General features: G+C 44.1%; 1 protein-coding gene across 3 annotated transcripts in view; it reads left to right on the top strand.

Moving 5' to 3' along the window:
• The window catches only part of CRYZ (crystallin zeta), a 35,057-nt gene that overhangs the window by 6,203 nt on the left and 7,184 nt on the right, over positions 1–21,670 (top strand). For all 3 annotated transcript variants that reach the window (XM_077450441.1, XM_077450442.1, XM_077450443.1), the window contains exons 3-7: positions 3,950–4,102; positions 9,131–9,294; positions 11,298–11,349; positions 14,926–15,075; positions 18,820–18,921. In XM_077450441.1, coding sequence (XP_077306567.1) covers positions 3,950–4,102; positions 9,131–9,294; positions 11,298–11,349; positions 14,926–15,075; positions 18,820–18,921 — 621 coding nt within the window. The remainder of the gene's footprint in view (positions 1–3,949; positions 4,103–9,130; positions 9,295–11,297; positions 11,350–14,925; positions 15,076–18,819; positions 18,922–21,670) is intronic.

Here is a 21,670-nt window from a genome sequence, read left to right on the forward strand (position 1 = left end):
CCAGGTATCCTCATCTTCATTATCACCGGGGAGTGATCTGACAGGAATACTATTCCTATCTTTGTTTCCAATACGGTCTCCAACAATCTATGTTCGACCATCATATAGTCCAATCTAGAGTACGTCCCGTGCACTGGGGAGAAGAAAGTGTAATCTTTTATTTTTTCATGTTGTATCCTCCATACATCTGTCAATTGACTTTGTCTTAGTCTGAGTTTAATTGTTTTCAGACACTTCCCCCTCGTCTCCTTGGCACGAGACGTACTATCGTATACTGGATCCATACAAAAATGAAGGTCTCCTGCCAGTATTACATCTCCTGCTTTAAAATCCCTAAGTCTCCTCAAAATTTGTTTCAAGTATCTTATTGGATTTTTATTTGGACTATACACATTTGCTAAGGTAAACATCTTATTCCCAAGGTTCCCTTTCAGGAACAAGTATCTACCCTCCGGGTCGGTCAACCTGTGGATCACCTTGAATTTTATACCTTTCTCGAACCCAATTGCCACTCCCTTGGCCCTCCTTATTGGCGAGTCTCCGTAGAACCAATTTGGGTAGTTATCGGAGTACAGTTTAACATTCGTGTCTTGTGTTAAGTGGGTCTCTTGAAGAAACACCACTTCTGCTTTATATTGCTGTAATTCCTTTAAGAGTTTATATCTCTTATCGAGGGAATTTAAACCCTTTACGTTATATGACACAAACCTTATCTCTGTCATCCGAGGCTACTCGAAGGGAAGTTTAATCTGCACCTTTTAAAACTCGTCTGAACCCCCTCTTCTCTTTTTTTTTTTTTTTCCACTGCCAGGAATACATTTTCCACTTTTTTCTTCCTAATTCCCCCCTCTCCCTCTCCCACCTTCCGGCCCATTCCTGGCCTTTGCTTTGCATTGTGAGATCTACTCCTTCTGCAAGCCCTTTCTCCCGGGGTTTGACCCTAACTGCGGCGTCCCCCTTCTGAGCCCCCCACTCCCCTTCCCCCCCAGGGAGCAGGAATACCCTCTGCAGACAAAGAGTGATAGAGCCCAATCCCCCCTAATCTCTTCATCAGTCCATCCCCTCCTCCACCCTCCTCCCCCCTCCACTCCCCCCCTCCCTCAATGAAGAAGACACCAAAACATAGAATAAGCTTCATACACTCCCCCCTTTTCCTTTACCAGTGTAATTACATTTCCCATGGATCTAAAGGAATCATGGAGGTTGAAATTCCTATTTTATTGCAGAAGTCCTCCAGTTCATCTAAGAACTTAAGCCTAATAGATCTTCCCTCCTTCTGAACCACGAGTGCTGCCGGGTAACCCCAGCTATATCTTATATTTGCTCGTCTCATTTGTTCCAATAGAGGTTTTGAATCTTTTTCTCCGCGCCAAAGTTCCTGAAGATAGGTCCATGAAAACCTGTAACGTTTCCCCTTCATGTTGAACTGATGGTAGTCCTCTGAGTTTACTCCAGATCTTAACTTTATCTTCGTAGAGATGGAATTTTATAATCACATCTCTCGGTACCTCTTCATTTAACCCTGGAGGTTTCCTCACTCTGTGCACCCGATCTATTTTTAACTCTGCACCTTCTTCTCTTCCCAATATGGGGTTAAATATCTTTCCCATTTTCACACTTAAGTCTTCTCCCTGTTGTTCTGGTAAAGATCTGATCCTCAGGTTTTGACGTCGGTTTTGATTCTCCTGTTCCTCCATCTTATAAATGATCTCCCTGTGTGCCTCCTGCATTTTCTTTGCTTGCATTTTTAAATCCGATATTTCCTTGGCCTGTCTTCCTGTTTGCTCCTCTACTTCCTCTACTCGCCTCAATAAATGCCCCAAGTCCGTCCTTACTGTTAAGATCTCGGCTTTAATAGTGTTTTCTAATTTCGAAAACATGTCTTGCATTTCACATTTTGTTGGTATTTGAGAGGAAACCCTTAACTCCCTCCTTCTGCTCTCCAGGTCTGAGTCCGTCTCCTCGCCGGAGGTGTCTCCCCGTGCCCTGTCAGGTTTTCCCGTATCTTTCTTCCTCTCTCTCATCCCTTTTTTGGTTTCTCTCTAGGCCGGGGCTTTTTTGACTTGTTTCCTTCAGATATTTCTGAATTGTGCTTGTGTTTAAACTCTCCCTCGAGGCTTTCGGGTCATTCATTATGGGGTTTCTTCCCCTCATAGTGTCTTTTTTTATTTTTCTCTTCCCCAGGGTTCCCCCTTTTGATTTTGGGAGTAAAGAGGGCGGGGCGAAAGTGGCGGAGCTAATCCTACCAAATATCTTCCCAAGGAGACGTATAATAAAGACTTTGGGGATCCACTCCTACAGTCCTCTCCACCAGCATATATTCATACGTATAGATATTCCACTGTTTTCTCGGGGTATATCTCCTGCTGTCACTACTCGGTACTCAATACACCACCCTTTATGTCCTGGGCTATTACACTTTTATATCCACTTAAACGCTGCTACAATGCGGCCTGCTGTTAATATATTGTCTGCAAACGAGTAAATCACTCTACATTGCACAATCCTCAGCACAGCGCTTTTTTTAAGTGTAGTGAATATATAACTTTACGTGCCGGCCATTTTAAACATTACTTATTAGTGGAGTGTTAATGTCCTTTAATCAACCAAACTGGTTGTCCATGCAGAACACTGGCGAGGAGAGAGACAGCCAACAAAACGCAGAAAGGATGAAATAAAAACACCAGCACTTTAAACTGTTTCTTCCTGGGTCCAAACTTCAGGTTCCTGACTGTGCACCCGCTGTTGGTATATTATTTGCAATTAAATCACTCCACGTTGCACAGTTCTCAATACAGCTTATTGTTCAATCCTCCTAGTTTTCTTACCATAAGCAGTTCGGGGGGGGGGGGGGGGGGTTCTTTGCTTTTTCCTCCACAAGTAATCCTGCTTTTCCCCGTTTTTATGCCACAGATTTAAGCTGCATTGTTTTCCCCCTTTTTCTAGCAAAAAATACTGATTATTACATGTAAATAAATGTGTCAAAGGCCTTGGGATTCGAGTGGTTGATATACAGCTTGAAAGCACTTCCTGCCTGCGTCCCTGGTACTGACGCATTTCGCCAAAATTCTATGACTAAGCTCAGGGTGAAACTCTCTATATATTTTGTGTGTGTGTGTGTAAGGGCTTAAAACCCTCATCCAGCCTTTATTGCTGTGCATCCAGCAATAAACATGGACACTTTATTTTTTATTTTATTTTTATTTTAGCTAGTGTTTTGAATTGGCCTCTTATGATCCACTGTACAGCAGCACTCAGTCTGGAAACATGAGAGCCAGTATGAAGAACACATGTGTAAAGCACATGTGTAAATGGTAGAAAAAACAACTTATGAGTGTGCTTCTGCTCCTTTGTCGTCCAATCAGCAGCCTTGGTGTCTGTTGTGGACCAAGTTGTGAAGCTGCTGAAGTGGAGGTCAAGGATCTGCCAGTGCTGTCTGGATCACAAGACTGTCTGGACAGAATAACACATCATTTATAGGTAAAGCACTTCTACCATTTGTGTGCCTCACCTGTGTGTATTTAGCTGGTTGGAGTTCACACTGCCACAAATTGTCATGTGACTTGAGAGTTCTAAGTCGCATCCCATTAACGGCAATGTAACTGTTCTAATCGGTGCGACTCAAGTTGCTCCAACTTGGAAAAAGTTTTACCTGCACTACTTTGGTGTAACTTCAGCACCATTTGCATTGACTTCTGTGAAAGAAGTTGTATGCAAGCCGTGATGAAGTAACGCAGGGACGTTGGATTCAAGGTCGTGGAAGTGTGAACAAGGGCTAAAGCTCTGCTTTATTCTAAGCATCTATACTAAACTATAAACTAACTAAAGGTTACCAAAAAAGGTAAAAAAAATTTTCAGCTTTCAAAAAAAAAACAGGAATTCTTTTGCTAATGCTTGAAACATTTTTTATTTTTCTTTTATTTTTACTGTTGTTGCCTATTCTTTGCAGATTCTAATCCGAGTTCATGCCTGTGGGATAAATCCAGTGGAGACTTATATCAGGGCTGGTGCTTACGCTCGGAAGCCAGATTTGCCGTACACCCCAGGCTCAGACGTTTCTGGGATAGTGGAAGAAGTAGGAACAAGTGTAAAGTTATTTAAGGTAAGAGTTATGCCCTAAAAAAAGTCTCCTTTTTAATATAATAACGGGTTTGTTAACCAAAAAAAAAAAAATTATCCTGTCCCTTTTAAAGCATGTTATACAGCACAGTGTTTGTGCTGTGTCATTTGGGCCCCTGTGTCACCTGAAATACCTGATTCTGCCAGTTTCTACCCTCCTTTTTTGTAAGCTGACCACGGTATGTCATGGCTGCTGAGCCCCAACACCATTGTCAGCATACGTGCCTCCGTCATCCACAGCCCTGCTCTCTGTCTCCTGTGTGCTCTTCTCCCCCCTCCCCTCTCTGTCTGTCAGTTCCGTGTCCACGCCGCCCCCTACTGTCCTGCTGTTTAAATGACTGTTTGTTTATTTTTCACATCATCCTCTGTTTATTACTGTAAAGTGACCCTGTGTCTGTGCTTTATCAAAAAATAATGCAGTATGTACCTTGTTTAAAAAAAAAAAATGCAGTATATGGATGGGGAGATGGCGAAAGTTTTGAATTCATTCTTCTCAAGGGAATCAGAGGGCTTCAGTAACCAAAACTGCAGTCTTTATTCTCATGACACATCACAGGAAGCACCTCCATGGTTAACAGAGGACAGAATTAAAATTAGAGTTGGGAAACTTAATATTAATAAATCACCAGGACCGGATGGCTTGCACCCGAGGGTACTTATGGAACTCAGTCAAGTAATTGCCAGACCATTGTTCCTAATTTTTAATGACAGTCTACTGACTGGAATGGTACCAGCTGATTGGAGAAAAGCCAATGTAGCACCAATATTTAAAAAGGGGCCCAAAATACATCCCTGGGAATTACAGACAAGTAACCTCAATAGTATGTAAACCCTTGGAGGGGATGATAAGGGACTATATACATGATTTTAGTAAGGAGAACGGTATCATTAGCAGTAATCAGCATGGATTCATGAAGAATCGTTCGTGCCAAACCAATCTATTAACCTTCTATGAGGAGGTGAGCTGCCATCTAGATAAAGGAAGGCCCGTAGACGTGGTGTATCTGGATTTTACAAAAGCATTTGACACAGTTCCCCATAAACATTTACTGTACAAAATAAGGTTCCTTGGCATGGACCATAGGGTGAGAACATGGATTGAAAACTGGCTACAAGGGCGAGTTCAGTGGGTAGTGATAAATGGGGGAGTACTCAGAATGGTCAGAGGTGGGTAGTGGGGACCCCCAGGTTCTGTAGGATGGAGGATGGGGTAAACAGTTCAATACTAAGCTAAGCAGGGCAATAACTTCTCAGAGGGATGTAGAAACCTTGCAAGAAGATCTGAACAAATGATATATTAAATGCAATCTATACACTGGGGGGAGAACCTCTGGGGGAATCTAGGATGGAAAAGAACCTGGAGGTCCTAGTAGATGATAGGCTCAGCAATGGCATGCAATGCCAAGCTTCTGCTAAAAAAGCAAACTGGATAATGGCATGTATTTAAAAGGGGCTTGACTTCAGAGATAAAGCAATAATTCTCCTGCTCTACAAGACTCTGGTCTGGCTGCACCTGGCGTATGCTGTCCAGTTCTGGGCACCAGTCCTCAGGAAGGATGTACTGGAAATGGAGCGAGTACAAAGAAGGGCAACTAAGCTAATAAAGGTTCTGGAGGATATTTGTTATGAGGAAAGGTTGCGAGCATATGATTTCAATATACAAAGACCATACTGGTGACCCCACAATAGGGATAAAACCTTTTCGCAGAAGGGAGTTTACCAAGACTCATGGCCACTCATTAAACTTAGAAGAAAGGAGGTGGAATTCCCTTCCACAGGCGGTGGCCTCAGCGGGGAGCATTGATCATTTGCAGAAACTATTAGATAAGCACCTGCAACGACCGCAACATACAGGGATATACAATGTAATACTGACATATAATATATATACACACATAGGTTGGACTTGTGTCTTTTTTCAACCTCACCTACTATATAACTATATAGCTTGTCTGAAAATGATAGGGGGGTTTGCTTACACTAATTCCTTTTGAAATATATCAGTGTACTTCCTGTGCCTTCAGGTGTATAGTTATATATTTGCAGTGCGAGATTATCTAGGCCAGGGCTTGACAAATTTGCTTGGAATCTAGGAGCCAGCTAAAAAAGTTAGGAGCCAGGTCGGTAACGGCAATCCAGACCTGTCCCTGGCCTGACATGGAGACGAGTGAGGGGAGGATAGTGCGGCCCCCCCACCTGTCTCAATGTCATTGCCCATAGCTCTTAGAAGGACATTTTTTTTTTTTATTTTTTTTTTTTCAAATGACAATTTTTTTTTTTTTTTTTATTGCATTTTAGTGTAAATTTGAGATCTGAGGTCTCTCTGACCCCAGATCTCATATATTTAAGAGGACCTGTCCTGTTTTTTTCAATTACAAGGGATTTTTACATTCCTTGTAATAGGAATAAAAGTGACAATTTTTTTTTTTTAAAAGCACCGTGAAAAAATAAAAAGTTAAAATAAGAAAAAAAAAATGTTTTAAATGCGCCCTGTCCTGCCAAGCTTGCGTGCAGAAGCGAACGCATACGTGAGTAGCGCCCGCATAGGAAAGCGGTGTTCAAACCACACATGAGGTATCGCTGCGTTCGGTAGAGCGAGAGCAATAATTCTAGCCCTAGACCTCCTCTGTAACCCAAAACGTGCAACCTGTAGAATTTTTTAAACGTCGCCTATGGAGATTTTAAAGGCTAAAAGTTTGTCGCCATTCCATGAGCGGACGCAATTTTGAAGCGTGACATGTTGGGTATCAATTTATTCGGTGTAACATTATTTTTCACAATATAAAAAAATTGGGCCAACTTTACTGTTATATTTAATTAAAAAAATAAGACTTTTTCCCCGAAAATGCGCTTGTAAGTCCGCTGCACAAATACGGTGTGACAGACAGTATTGCAACGACCACCATTTTATTCTCTAGGTTGTTAGAACTCCTAAACACATATATATATATATATATATATATATATATATATATATATATATATATATATATGTGTGTGTGTATATATGTATATATGTATATATATATATATATATATATATATATATATATATATATATATATATATATATATATATATATGTGTATATATATATATATATATATATATATATATATATATATATATATATACATATATACACACACACACACACACACACACACACACACACACACACACACACACACACATTTTTTTTTATTTTTTTATTCTAAGTAAAGGTGAGATGGGTGGGCAGTGAAAGCTTCATTAGCATCGCTGGCTGTCATACCAACAGCCACCACTAGATGGCGCCAGATTACAGAACTAAACATAGGACCACAGAAGGCCTCAAAGCCGCGGCCTCAATTACCGGCCGGCGGCGGCGCGGCCCGACACGATCACGCCAGGGGGGGGGGTGGAAGGAGACAGGATACCCCCGCTGTGCTGCCCCAGGCGCCAGATCACAAATTCTAGTCGCCAATGCGATCTGGCGCCCGGGGTTTGTCGAGCCCTGATCTAGGCCATGAGTTGGCAACCTGCACATCAGTGCACGTGCACCCGGCCTGCGGACATTTTAACAACCTTGCGCCCATGCTATAGCCGAAAGACACGGGTGTGCATCGGGAAAAATCTGTGATGACTGTCCAATCACAGATCGTGGTAAATGGCCATTCACAGCGGCCATTTACCACGTGATCACCTCGTCCAATGAGAGATAATCTCAAACGTAAACATATGAGATCATCTCTCATTGACAGCTCTCCTTCCTCACACAGAGACCGCGTGAGGAAGGAGAGCGATATTGGAGCAGAGTGAGTGTTTTGTCCTTACCAAAACAGTGCCGTCAGTGTCATCGGTGCCCACAGTGCCATTATTATTATCTTAATTTATTAGCAGATTAATGCGGCCCTCCATGCATTCACATACATTGAATCCGTCCCTGGAAAAAGGTTGCTGACCCCTGATCTAGGCATTGCTGCCTCTGACTGCTAGACTCACCTTTTGGAGTGAGATTTGGTGATGTCACTGTTGTGATTCTCACTGTTCTCCTTGCTGGAGAGGAAGCTGTACCTAAGGGCCCGCAGTGCAAAGATCTCCTTGCTTCTGCTTTGTTTTTGTTTTTTTGTTTTGTTTTTTCGTTTGGGGAAATGTTTTTTATCTATTTTTTTTATTTCCTCTCTTTTTGGCTTTTTGATCATTACTCCCACCCTACTGCTGGCTGCATTCTTTCTGTGCAATTGATTCCTCCACCTCTTGCTGCATCTTGATTATTCCCCCACAAATAATCAAATTACTAATTATGAGGGAGCAGCTCCAACATGAGGAAGCAAAGCCCTGCTTCTCTTCCAATTTGGCCACTTCTTCAAAGAGAAACAATAATGTGCTGCTCACCGTTCTCCTTGCTGGAGAGGTAACTGTACCTGAGAACCCGCAGCACAAGGATCTCCTTGCTTCTGCTTTTTTTTACATTTTGTGGAAATGTGCATTTTCTTCCTCTCCTTTTTGGCTTTTTGATCACTCCCACCAGTCATTAAGGTACCAGTCATGAGGGAGCAGCTCTAACATGAGGAAGCAAAGCCCTACTTCTCTACCAGTGGTCATTTCCTCAAAGAGACATAACTGTGTTTCTTACTGTTCTTATTATTCTCCTTGCTGGAGAGGAAGTTGTACCTGAGGACCTACAGTGCTAGGATCCCCCTGCATATGCTTCTTTTTAAACTGTGGATCTGTGCTTGCAGCTCTGACATGGGGAAACAAAGCCCTGCCCCTCTACAAATATGGCTGCCTCCATACACAGTTGCAGTACAGATCCCAAGCCAGTCCTTTGCCCTGATGACTGCCCTTTGCCATCTGCTTGCCTTTTTTGGGGCACAGCTTTCACGGTTCCAATTCCAACCACTTTTTTTTTCATTGCACCCAGAATACAAATTAAATCTGGAGAGAGAAATTAGTGTTAGTGGTAAAAATGGCAAATCTGAGACATTCTTATATTAAAACAAATGTATTCTTATATCACTTATTTCAGAAAGGTGACCGTGTGTTTACCAGGGCGACCATTACAGGCGGTTATGCGGAATACACATTGGCCTCTGAATACACCGTTTACCACCTCCCGGAAAACCTCAACTTTAAACAAGGAGCCGCCATATCTGTCCCCTACTTCACTGCCTACAGAGCACTCTTGCAGAAGTAAGTACATTAAAAGCACAGTCTAATTTATTCAGCAAGGGTTTGAGTCCCTGATGCTTAAAGCAGAGAAATCATTTTCAAAAACACCCTCCCTAGCATTTCTAGCTGTGGCCATTTGAGCAAGGGCAGATGATTCATGTAGCATTTACTTCCTGGAATCCATCTGCCCTTAGCTCAGGCATGCAGGCAGCAGGGTGTGCTTAGCTGAGAAAGCTCCTTCTCCCCTCCTGAAGACTCCTGGGATGTAGGACATCCTCTGCCTAGGCAAGAAACCAGGAAGCAAATTATAAGAAATGTAAAAAAAAGTTTTAAAACCAGTAAATATGATAACCAAGTTTATCTATTTACTAATGACAGCAGCATAGGAATTAAAAATAGTCAAACCTGTCCCTTTAAACCTGTCCGCACTCGGCCTTTGGGCACTTACTATGTGGTCTGTGTTTTTCTTATCTAGGTGCTTACATCAGTGACAGAGAATATTCTTTTGACTGAGTACCAGCAATTAAATGGCTTGTTTTTTTATTTCCTTTGAGTTCTCTTACTTTTTCTCTGCTGTCCATTCCCTATAAGCTAGGTTCACACTACTGCAAATTTTATCGCGAATTTGAACCGTTGCGATTTTTCAAATTCGCAAGTTATTTAAATTAAAAGATTAACATTAGTGCCGTTCACATCAATGCGTTGTGAATATAACCTGCGGGGGGAAAAAAGGTCCTGTGCGAGTTTGATCCGTGTGCGATGCGAATTCAGCTCCATAGACTGCAGTAGAATCGCAAGAGCACATAAAGTATTTGCAATGCAAATTCACAACGCAATCGGATCAAAATCGCGCTAAATTCGCCCCGCAGCAGTGTGAGCCTGGCCTTACTCCATTATTATTATTTATTTATTTAACTTTGTTTTCTTTTTTCCTCTGATCTTTTATATAATGGATCCTGCTTAAGATTAATATCAAATAATGGCACAATTACCATTAAAAGCTGAACTAAAGGGTCAGTGCAAAGGTCCAATTGTCCCTTGCCGACACTGGCATCTTCTTCTGAGTGCCAGTCTTCAAGCCTCTTCATTGGCCGGGGTAGGATGACCTCAATCCTGTGCATGCGCAGCAGCTGGTAATCCTGGCACTCAGAGACTGGCCTGGCATCGCAAACTGTGCTGCGCATGCGCAGCTCCGTTCACAGCACCAACGAAGATGGCAAATAGGCAGGTAGGTAGGGTCATAGGGCGTTTGTTTCTTTTTTAGTTTTTTTCTGAAAGGTGAACTAACCCTTTTAATTTAAAGCGATGTTCCGGCACAAAAAAAATTAAAAGCCAGCAGCTACACATACTGCAGCTGCTGACTTTTAACAATCGGACACTTGCCTGTCCTCGAGTCCAGCGATGTTGGCACTGCAGCTGATGTTTGCATCAGCTGTCGGGTGCTGCCACCACCATTGCAGGTAAGGGTACCCGACAGTGTAGCCTTACAGCTTCAGGCCCTACTGCGCATGCGCAAGGCCCCACTTCTCTCTCCTACTGGCCCGGCCACCTGGAGAGGAGGAGGAGGAGAGAGAGCCCCGCAATGATGTCACGGGGCCGTGGCCGGGATTCCTGGAAGTAAGAACAGGACCTGTCTAAGACAAGTATCCTGTCCCCCTCCCCGAAAGGTGGCAATTGTGGCACCAGAGGGGGGGGAGAGACAAATGAGTGGAAATTCCGCTTTTGGGTGGAACTCCGCTTTAAAGCTAAATACACTAAAGAAACACGCATACAAGAGCTGTTTTATCTGTCAATACAATCCTGAGATTTACACAGCACTGCCAGACAGTAGCCCACCTCTGACTTGACTTTTCACCTTTTGCCGTTAGGCAATACAATTGGGTCTTGTATTCATTCCCAGCCTGTGACTGGACAGTGGAGGAGAAGCTTCGGACTGATGAGCTCACCTGTCACACTTTTTGACTTTTATAGTAGTTTCTAAAGTCATCTGTTCATTGTGTCTTGTCGTGTTTTCTCCCCTGTAGAGCACATGGAAAATCTGGAGAGCTGGTCTTAGTACATGGCGCAAGTGGAGGGGTAAGTAGTGAAATATATATCTCATGGCAGTCATACACAATAAGATCAAGGCACCCATCCTGGATTGGGTGAAGTAAACCCTTCATGGGCAAAAAGGTTTATAAGGCAGTAATGGATAAAGGGAGCGTGTGGTTTTTGAAAACAAATGTAATTATTCAAATTGTTCCCAGTTTTCTGTAAGAACCCCCCCCCCCCCCCGGTTCCTGCCTGCATCAAGATTAAGCTTGGCCTCTTCCTTTTAAATTGCCAAAGTCTGAACTTTTCCTGCCTATCGATGATCTGGAATGTTACAGTTGAATTAAAGGGGTGAGGATTAATGTTGGGAAGGGGGTGGGATTAATCTTGACTTTGGCAAAAGTCGGGCCCCATGAACAGCCAAAACAGGTGCTTTAATGGGACACAGGGAAGTCTATCACAAGGTCCCTGCGCTTCAGCACTGGTTCTACTTTATAAAAGTTTGGCTGTATGACCGTATGGTCTGATATATAATATGCACTTCATTGCTGAAGAGCATGTATACATTGTTAAAGTGCTTGTAAAGGCTCAAGGTTTTTTACCTTGAAGGTAAAAAACTTCTGCTGCAGCCCCCCCCCCACTACTTAGCTGAGCCTCGACTCGATCCGGGGATGTGCACAAGACCCCCCCCCCCTCACTGGCCACGACAGCAGCAGTAGCCATTGGCCTCCACTACTCTCAATCACAGCCAGTGAGGATAGAGCAGGGGTGGAGCCAAGCCACGCTCTGTGTGCAACTGGACACTTAGAGCAGCACCTCAGGAGCGAGCATGTGGGTGCCGCCATTGCAAGCTGCTTGCTATGGGGGCACTAGGCAAGAGGGAGGGGCCAGGAGAGCCTGTGGGGGGCCCGAAAAGAGGAGGATCTGGTCTGCTGAAGCAGATAAGTATAACATGTTTGTTATTTTTAAACAAAAAAAAAATCTGCCTTTTGCTTTCAGCCAGGGCTTGACAAATCCCAGGAGCCAGGTCACCATGGCGACTAGAAATTGTGTCCTAGGCTTTTGTAGTCATTTTTACTGTAAGCAATTTGTGGTTGGGCATTTCTGGGTAGGGGGCGCTACCTCACTGGCTGTGGTCTTACTGTCTCCCTCACATGCCGATCGCTGGGTACTGGGCTATGATTCATCGCTGGGACCCGCCGATCATCGGAGTGAGTGACAGAAGGGATGTGCCTTTTTTTTTTTTTTTTTGCCTCCCTTTGCAAGGAACTTTGCTTGGCCCAGATGTTAAACCCTTCCTACCCAGTGTCATTAGTACAGTGACAGTGCATTTTATTACACTGATCACTGTATTAGTGTCACTGGTGATGTCAGAGTGCTCTCCTGCTAGAAGTCGCTGATCACCGCCATTAATAGTATTAAAAAAAAAAATTCCTGTATGTGTGTGTGTGTGTGTGTGTGTGTGTGTGTGTGTGTGTGTGTGTGTGTGTATGTATATATATATATATATATATATATATATATATATATATATATATATATATATATATATATATATATATATATATATATATATATATATATATATATATATATATATATACATACATATACATGAGAGGTGCGCGATGAATCGTTATGATTGTTTTTCCTACTGTGATCTTGACAAAGTATTTTCCGATTTCTTTTGATGCAAATAATTCTCTCTGCTCTGCATCAAAAGAAAGGAGAAAAAAATAAAGATAAAAAAAAACAAAAAGCAGGCAGTCTGCCAAGATTTACAACATTCCTTAGCAGTGGAACTTAAGTATAAACATTGTAACTATTTGCCCTTTTAGATCAAAGGAATACACTTTTTGGTGTGTAAATGAGGGAAGTTTAACCACTTAAACGCTAAACCTTTTTCTGACATTTGTTGATTTCAAGTTAAAATAATTTTTTTTTATTTTTTTTAGAGACCCTGGAGAATAAAATGGTGATTGTTGCAATATTTTATGTCGCACTGTATTTGCGCAGCAGCCGTTCAAATGCAATTTTTTTGGGGAAAAATTACACTTTAACCACTACAATACAGGGCACTTTCGCCACCCCTTCCTTCCCAGCCCAATTTTCAGCTTTCATCGCTCTCGCACTTTCAGTGACAATTGCGCGGTCATGCTACACTGTACCCAAATGAAATTTTTATCATTTTGTTCGCACAAATAGAACTTTATTTTGGTGGTATTTGGTGGTATTTATTCACGACTCCGTTTTTTATTTTTTGCAAAAAAATTTGGAAAAAAAAAACAATATTTTATTTTTTCTATTTTAAAAGAAATCCAATAAAATCAAATTTTGTCATAAATTTAAGCCAAAATGTATTCTGCTACATGTTTTTGGTAAAAAAAATTCTGTTAAGTGTATAATAATTGGTTTGTGTGATCACGGACATATGTACGCAAATGATCATGTACATATGTGTGCAGATAATCATTGGAACATTTTAGTGGGACATATGTGGGGGACATGTTTTTTTATTTTTTATTTGGGGACATGTCTTTTTATTATTTGGGGACATGTGTGTTTATACTGTGTGGTGTGTTGTGTGTTTACACTAGACTGGTGATCAGTTAGTAGAAAGCTGTAAAAACAGCTCATACTCACTGATCACCAGCCGGCTGCAGCGATCTGCTCTCCTCTCCTCAGCGACGACTTCCGTGTGAGGAGAGGAGAAGCCGATTGCCTAGCAACCGGCTGTTTACATCACATGACAGCCGTGATTGGACACGGCCGTAATGTGATCAGGAGGGCCAATCACAGAGCCCTCCTGCCGATCCAAGATGCACCATGTCCGGGTGACACGAGCACATCGGGATCGCGCCGCTGCGCGGGCGATTCCCCCCTCCTTCTGAAGGACATTCCTGAACGTCCTCTCAGAAGTAGAGAGCTCCCACCTGGCCATATTAGTTAATGAATAAAAAAAAAAAAAAAAAAAAAAACCTAAGTAAAGGTTAGCCCAATTTTTTAGTATAATGTGAAAGAATTGTGATATTTTTATTCTAAGCAAAAAAAATTGGTGATTCTCATTTTGGCCAGAATCGCCAGAAATATATATATATATATATATATATATATATATATATATATATATATATATATATATATACTTTTTAGTAAAAAAAAAAAGACACATGGCAGAATACATTTTGGGCAAATTGTATGAAGACATTTTTATGAGATGTTTTATAGCAAAAAGAAAAAAACATTTTTATTTATTTTTTTTCTTCAATATTTTGGGTCTATTTTCTTTTTATAGTGACCAAAATACCACCAAAGCTCTATTTGTGGGGGAAAATAGATATCAATTTCATTGTGTGTAGTGTTGCATCCCTGCATAATTGACAGTTAAATAAGTGCAGCGCCGTATGGCAAAAAAAGCTTTATTAGTTAAAAAAAAAATAAAAAAAATGTCTCCTAATTTTTTTTAGCTGACTCCTAGATTCAAAGCACATTCTGTCAAGCCCTGATTTAAGCAATGATGTTTCAGCTAACAATATGGCTGAATTTATTTTGTGCCGTCAGCATTTGAACTTTAGAAAAATATTGGACTCATCTTGTGTTTTTTTTTTTTTCATCTGACAGGTGGGGATAGCTGCGTGCCAGATTGCCAGAGCCTACGGGTTCCGGGTGTTTGGGACAGCCGGCAGCCCTGAGGGATTAAATTTAGTCCTACAAAACGGTGCTCACCAAGTCTTCAACCACAGAGACAAGGATTATATAGAGAAGATCCAAGTAAGGTCCAATTACACTTTACTCTGTATATCAATGTGGATATATATATATATATAAAATCTCTTTATGTCCTCACTGAGGAAAGTGTCAACAAGATGCTCAAACCAACGCGTTTCGGGGGTTCACATAGTCTTCCTTCATCAGGGCTTGTATGTTTTTGTCACTTGAGGAATACCTGGGCTCGGAAACGTTTGAAAGTGTTTGTAGACTTCACATCCAATATTAGCGGGTAATGCAACATGAAGCTTTACACTGCATTTCCTGCTGGTTCTTTCCATCCTTTCTGAGTCCAGGCATTCCTGATGTGATATGACACACAAACCTGGATGAAGGGGGTGTTTGTGAGCCCCAGTAATGCATTGGTATACAGTGGAACCGTGGTTAACGAGCGTTTTGAAAGACGAGCACTTTTTAAAAAAAAAAATAATTTTGTGCGCATTTCCAGAGGTGCGGGTGCGGGGGCGCCAGTGACACTCGGAATGGTTTGGAGTCGTTCAGAAATACTCGGAATCGCTTGCAAATACTCGGTTCCCTTGTGTTTCCAAGCCTTTCTGAGGGTTTCTGAGTTCAGCCGAGCTGTCCCCGAGTATTTCCGAGGCTTTCTGGCCACATGCGGTATTGCATGCAATAGAAGTCAATGTGGGATGAATTATCTTAGTTTCCATTGACTTCTATGGGAAAACTCGCTTTGATATACGAGTGCTTTGGATTACAAGCATTCTCCTGGGACAGATTATGCTCGTAATCCAATGTTCCACTGTACTTATCTTGTTGATTTTCAGAAATAAAAATACTCTGGACTCTATCCTCATTGGTGGGGTACCCTGCTAGCTACTAGATTTTATCTCTCAGCATTTCCCCTTCATTTGGGTGTTCCTGGTTGCATGGGTGCAGCCTCACCAAAGCCATTCAGTTTACAGTAGAAGCCCAGTCAAGTACTATCTAAGCTGTAGGCTGAGTTCACATATGAGCCTCATGCGGCTCCCAGCAGGGGTCCGTTGCGTGCTAGTTCAGAGTTTTAGGTCTGACTTCAGCCTGAATGTTTGCCTGAATTCAGACCTGAAACAGAGCAAAAGACGCACAGCGTTTTTTCTGCAAAACACGCCGGACCTGCTGCGGAGATATGTGAGCCGCCTCCATAGAGAGCCAGTCAAAATCTCCTGCTATTGCGAATTGGATGCGGGGATCCCTCATCCAATTCTCAATGGTGTGAACCCAGCCTAAAGCGGTAGTATGCTTCACCATTCATCACATACTAGCACATTATGAAGGAGTTACCTGAAAACGAAGCCCTCCAGTGGCGCGCTGTCACCACTGTAGGTGCTTCCATCTTCACCCGGTATTCCTCCTGAGTTCATCTGCTGCGGCCACTTGACTGGCCCTTGCCGCCATGATGTCACTCCCACGCATGCACCATGGGATTTTTTCGGCCGCGGGTCACAGCTCTGAAGGAAAGGCGTGGGCAGTGGCCTCACTAGGAGGTGGCTTTTGGGGCTATAGCCCTGAATATGGGGCCCATAGCCCCGAGTCTCTGCAGGGGTCCCCAAGGGGAGGGGAGGCTCTCTGGTGACCCTAAGTGGCCTTTACAATGGGTAAGTACTGTATAAACATCTTTCATTTTACAAGGTAGGTAGTATAAGGCTTAGAACAGGGATGGGAGGGGGTTTAAGCTTATTTAGCATTTGAATGGAGAAATACTTTTATTAATATGGTCATACAAATTGGACATTTAAAAAATTGAAGATCTTCCTGCCTATTATGTCTGCATTCCAAAGCAAAGTTAAAGAGGAACTGCAGTCTGCTCACATAATTCGTAATAAAAACATCTTTGCCATTCTGAAGCTTCCCTCCAACCACTTTGCATATTATTTTATATATACTGTGATTCTGTACTTGCCAAATATGTTGCAGAAATCTCCCTCCACTGAGTCTGGCTGCAACCGTTTGAACTGTGGGCAGCTGAAGCTGCTGTCTGTTCACTTCCTGGATTTACACAGACTCACAGAGGCACCTACCAGCTCTGCAGCTTTCATTGTCCCTTTTATGACTCACCCCCCCCCCTCCCTTCCTGGCAAACTCTCACAATAGTGAGTGAGAGAGCTGTGCATGATGTCATAAGCCTAGGCTTTTTTTACTAGACAAGAAACAGGTAGTGGACTGTATAAGGTATTTACTGACAGAAAAAGTTTTACTATCCAAAGTTAAACCAACAAGGGAAGAAGATTTAATAGATGGAAAGTTTAAAAAAAAGAGTATTCAGGCATGACCGACATTTTCCCCCAAATCTCCCTCTCCCCCCCCAGTGTCAGTTGCAGCTCCTGTCCCCCCAGTGTCAGTTGCAGCTCCTGTCCCCCCAGTGTCAGTTGCAGCTCCTCTCCCCCCCAGTGTCAGTTGCAGCTCCTCTCCCCCCCAGTGGCAGTTGCAGCTCCTCTCCCCCCCAGTGGCAGTTGCAGCTCCTCTCCCCCCCCAGTGGCAGTTGCAGCTCCTCTCCCCCCCCAGTGGCAGTTGCAGCTCCTCTCCCCCCCCAGTGGCAGTTGCAGCTCCTCTCCCCCCCAGTGGCAGTTGCAGCTCCTCTCCCCCCCAGTGGCAGTTGCAGCTCCTCTCCCCCCCAGTGGCAGTTGCAGCTCCTCTCCCCCCCCAGTGGCAGTTGCAGCTCCTCTCCCCCCCAGTGGCAGTTGCAGCTCCTCTCCCCCCCAGTGGCAGTTGCAGCTCCTCTCCCCCCCAGTGGCAGTTGCAGCTCCTCTCCCCCCCAGTGGCAGTTGCAGCTCCTCTCCCCCCCAGTGGCAGTTGCAGCTCCTCTCCCCCCCAGTGGCAGTTGCAGCTCCTCTCCCCCCCAGTGGCAGTTGCAGCTCCTCTCCCCCCCAGTGGCAGTTGCAGCTCCTCTCCCCCCCCAGTGGCAGTTGCAGCTCCTCTCCCCCCCAGTGGCAGTTGCAGCTCCTCTCCCCCCCCCAGTGGCAGTTGCAGCTCCTCTCCCCCCCCAGTGGCAGTTGCAGCTCCTCTCCCCCCCCAGTGGCAGTTGCAGCTCCTCTCCCCCCCCAGTGGCAGTTGCAGCTCCTCTCCCCCCCCCAGTGGCAGTTGCAGCTCCTCTCCCCCCCCAGTGGCAGTTGCAGCTCCTCTCCCCCCCCAGTGGCAGTTGCAGCTCCTCTCCCCCCCCAGTGGCAGTTGCAGCTCCTCTCCCCCCCCCAGTGGCAGTTGCAGCTCCTCTCCCCCCCCCAGTGGCAGTTGCAGCTCCTCTCCCCCCCCCAGTGGCAGTTGCAGCTCCTCTCCCCCCCCCAGTGGCAGTTGCAGCTCCTCTCCCCCCCAGTGGCAGTTGCAGCTCCTCTCCCCCCCAGTGGCAGTTGCAGCTCCTCTCCCCCCCCAGTGGCAGTTGCAGCTCCTCTCCCCCAGTGGCAGTTGCAACTCCCCTCCCCCAGGCTGTAGGCTTTACAAAAGGACTGCTGTACTCTGTGAGAGCGGGGATCTCCCTGGGGCAGTCCGACAAACCCTCTACTGATTTACAGGCAGGTTCAATTGGAGGGAAGTCTCCGGCAGACCGCAACTAGCTGGAAATGTCTTCATTTGTATTTCGGTATCAGAAAGCTTTAGAATTCCTCAAGTTGATATGAAAGCATCAGAAACTGGTTCATTGGTCTTATTTTCAGAGTCCACTAAAATAAAAAAAACAGAATGTAGTTACAATAACCTAAGGAATAAACATTCATTAATGGATGGTGCCTTTTATTTTTTCTGTGTTTTGTTACATAGGAAGCAGCTGGAGGAGAAGGAATCAATGTCATCCTGGAGATGCTCTCTAATGTAAACCTGAGTAATGACCTGAAGCTTCTGTCTGTTGGAGGCAGAGTCATTGTAAGTACAATCGTCCTTCCAGCATCTACACTCATTATAAAGGTTGTTCTAAGGTAAGTTTGGACCACTATAAGTATATGTATGCCAAACCCATACCTCCCAACTGTCCCTGATTTGGAATTAAGTCCCTCTGTCCCTCTTTCCTCCTCATTTGTCCCTCATTTTGGTCTGATCCTTATCGTTTGTATATAAAATTCACTTTTTATCTTACAAAAAGTGTTTCCCAGCGCTAAACATTTCATCCAAATTCTAAATTGCTGCATTTGTACGTTTTTAAAAGCCAATATAAAGGAATAGTAGTGGTAAAAAAAAAGCATTTGTGGATTTAATTAACCTTTTTATTGGGGTTAATTCTCCTTTTAACAGGGTGTGGCAGGGGGGCGTGTCCTGTGCCTACATACATTTGCTAGTAGGTGTCCCTTATTCCCATCTCAATGTTGGGCGGTACGCAACCCTATGTGACTGTTTTGGAAGTGGAGGATCCTTACAGTAGTTGTTGTTATACAGTCATGGCTGCTGCAGCTGTCATACTGAATAGTAACCACAAGGAGTTGCTCGTCTGGCACTGACACCATTCACAGAACGCCTTGAATTTTTTTTTCAATGAATGCAAAGCATTCTCTGATTGGGCGAGGTGGAGATTGTGACATCACCAACCCACGTCTCCACCTTGTCCAACCTGAGAAGGCCTTGTATTCATTGATAAGAATGCAAGGCGTTCTGTAAATGGCACATGACAGTGGTGATCACTGTAGCAGTGACAGCTACTACAGTGATTTTCCACCTATGATGGTCCTACGGGTATGGCATATACATACTTATAATGATCCAAGCTGGCCCAATGTAACTATGCAATAAAATCCATACCTGGAGTTCGGCTTTAAATCAATTCTTTCAGTATTTTTGACAACATTGCTGCAAATCATTTTTTGTGAATCTCTTACAACAGGGGTGCCCAACCGCTGGCCCGTGGAGCCCTCTGGTGTGGCCTGTGCCTGCCTGATCTGGGATGGTGCGTCGGTAGGCCCAGTTTGCGGGTTCCCAACAAGCCATCCCAGAGCATCAGTGTTGAGAATGGAGCCAGTGGTAGAGGAAGCAAGCGGCTGCAGTAGAGAGCAGAGCAGATGCTTCCTGTATAGCGCCGTCTCCTGTCATAAGCGGAGTCATACCAAATGGGACAGCAAGAGCTGGTGATACCTGCAGGGCGATTCCTGAAGTGAAGATTATGTTTAAAGGTCTTTTTTTTTGTTTTTTTGTTTTTTTTTAATTAAAAACACATAGCATTGATTACTCTGGGCTGCTTTCAAACTGATCTGCAGGCGCAGTGCCCCTGAGGGTTACCTGCACAGAGCCATAGACTTCTGTTACTACCTGTGGGCTTGGTGCGCTTTCAGAAAGTGCATCAAGCCTGCAGGATATAATAGAAGTCTATGGCAAAGTGTAGCTAACCCTCAGGAAAGTCTCTGTCTCACGGATGAGCTGCACCCGCGGTGCGGGTAAACCGCAGCACATCCGTGTGAAAGCAGCTTTAGGCCTCTTTCACATGATCGGTCCGATGGGGTCAGGCGGACCCAACTGGATCCTCTATTCGCATCTATGGTGGACTTGTGTTCGTTTACACCCCCCCCCCACCTCCAATCTGATCCACTAAATAAACAACAGAAGGAGATCCGTCTGGGTGAATCGGAGGGCTTATAGTGTAGAGCGGGCTGTGTCCGTGTCCGGTCTGCATATGCAAAGTGAACACAGACCTGTCATCCACCCGTTTCGCTCATTGTGGCCCTTGAACGGCTACCAAGTCACTATAGTGGCCCTGGCTCTTCAAAAGGTTGGGCACCCCTGTCTTACAATGTTTCTTACCTGGAGATCCACGCTGAACACCATCTGAACCAACTATAAACAGTTTTTTTTTTTTTGTTTTTTACTTGGGACAAACAAGGCTTTCCTTTGCTACTTTTTGATTCTGTCATTCAGAAATTATTTTATTTCTATTTAATCCATAGACAAAAAGTATCAAATCCAAAGAGGATTCTAAATAAATAGTATGGTCTGATTGCAATGTGTATGGGGAGCCTTAAAGAGGACCTCCACCCTGAAGGGGAAGTTCTGCTCATCTGATCCCTCCCCCCCCCTCCAGTGCCACAATCGGCACCTTTCAGGGGGGGGGGGGGTGCAGTTACCTCGATAATCCAGGTATCTGCACCCACTTCCGGGACAAGACCGCCGCAGATGCCCCCCCAGTTGTGTTCTGGGAAACACACAGTTCCCAGGACACAGTGGGGACCAGCAGAGACGTGCAGCGCGACTCGTGCATGCGCAGTAGGGAACCGGACAGTGAAGCCGCGATGCTTCACTTGCCGATTCCCTGACAGAGGATGGCGGCGGGGGCAGCAGAGAGACGAGCGATCGCTCGTCATCTGCCGCCGACATCGCTGGACCCCGGGACAGGTAAGTGTCCATTTATTAAAAGTCAGCAGCTGCAATATTTGTAGCTGCTGCCTTTTAATATTTTTTTTAAAGGTGCAGAACCACTTTAAGCCACACTGAGACTTCAGGGCTTCTCTGATAAGTGTGATCTTTAACGCCAAAATTTCTGAGTACCCAACTACAGGACATTCCTGCCTCCAGATGAGCCTTTTCTGAATGTATACATCACTATATATGACTCTGAATGCAGACAGTGTACATTCAGAGCTGTGGACCCGTCCCTGTACACCTGTCTCTGTATAAACAAAAAAAGTGCGTAAAT

Source organism: Lithobates pipiens, unplaced genomic scaffold (genome assembly GCF_037356315.1).
Source record: "Lithobates pipiens isolate NorthernLeopardFrog02 unplaced genomic scaffold, aLitPip1_a1.2 Scaffold_23, whole genome shotgun sequence".
Lineage (NCBI taxonomy): Eukaryota > Metazoa > Chordata > Amphibia > Anura > Ranidae > Lithobates > Lithobates pipiens.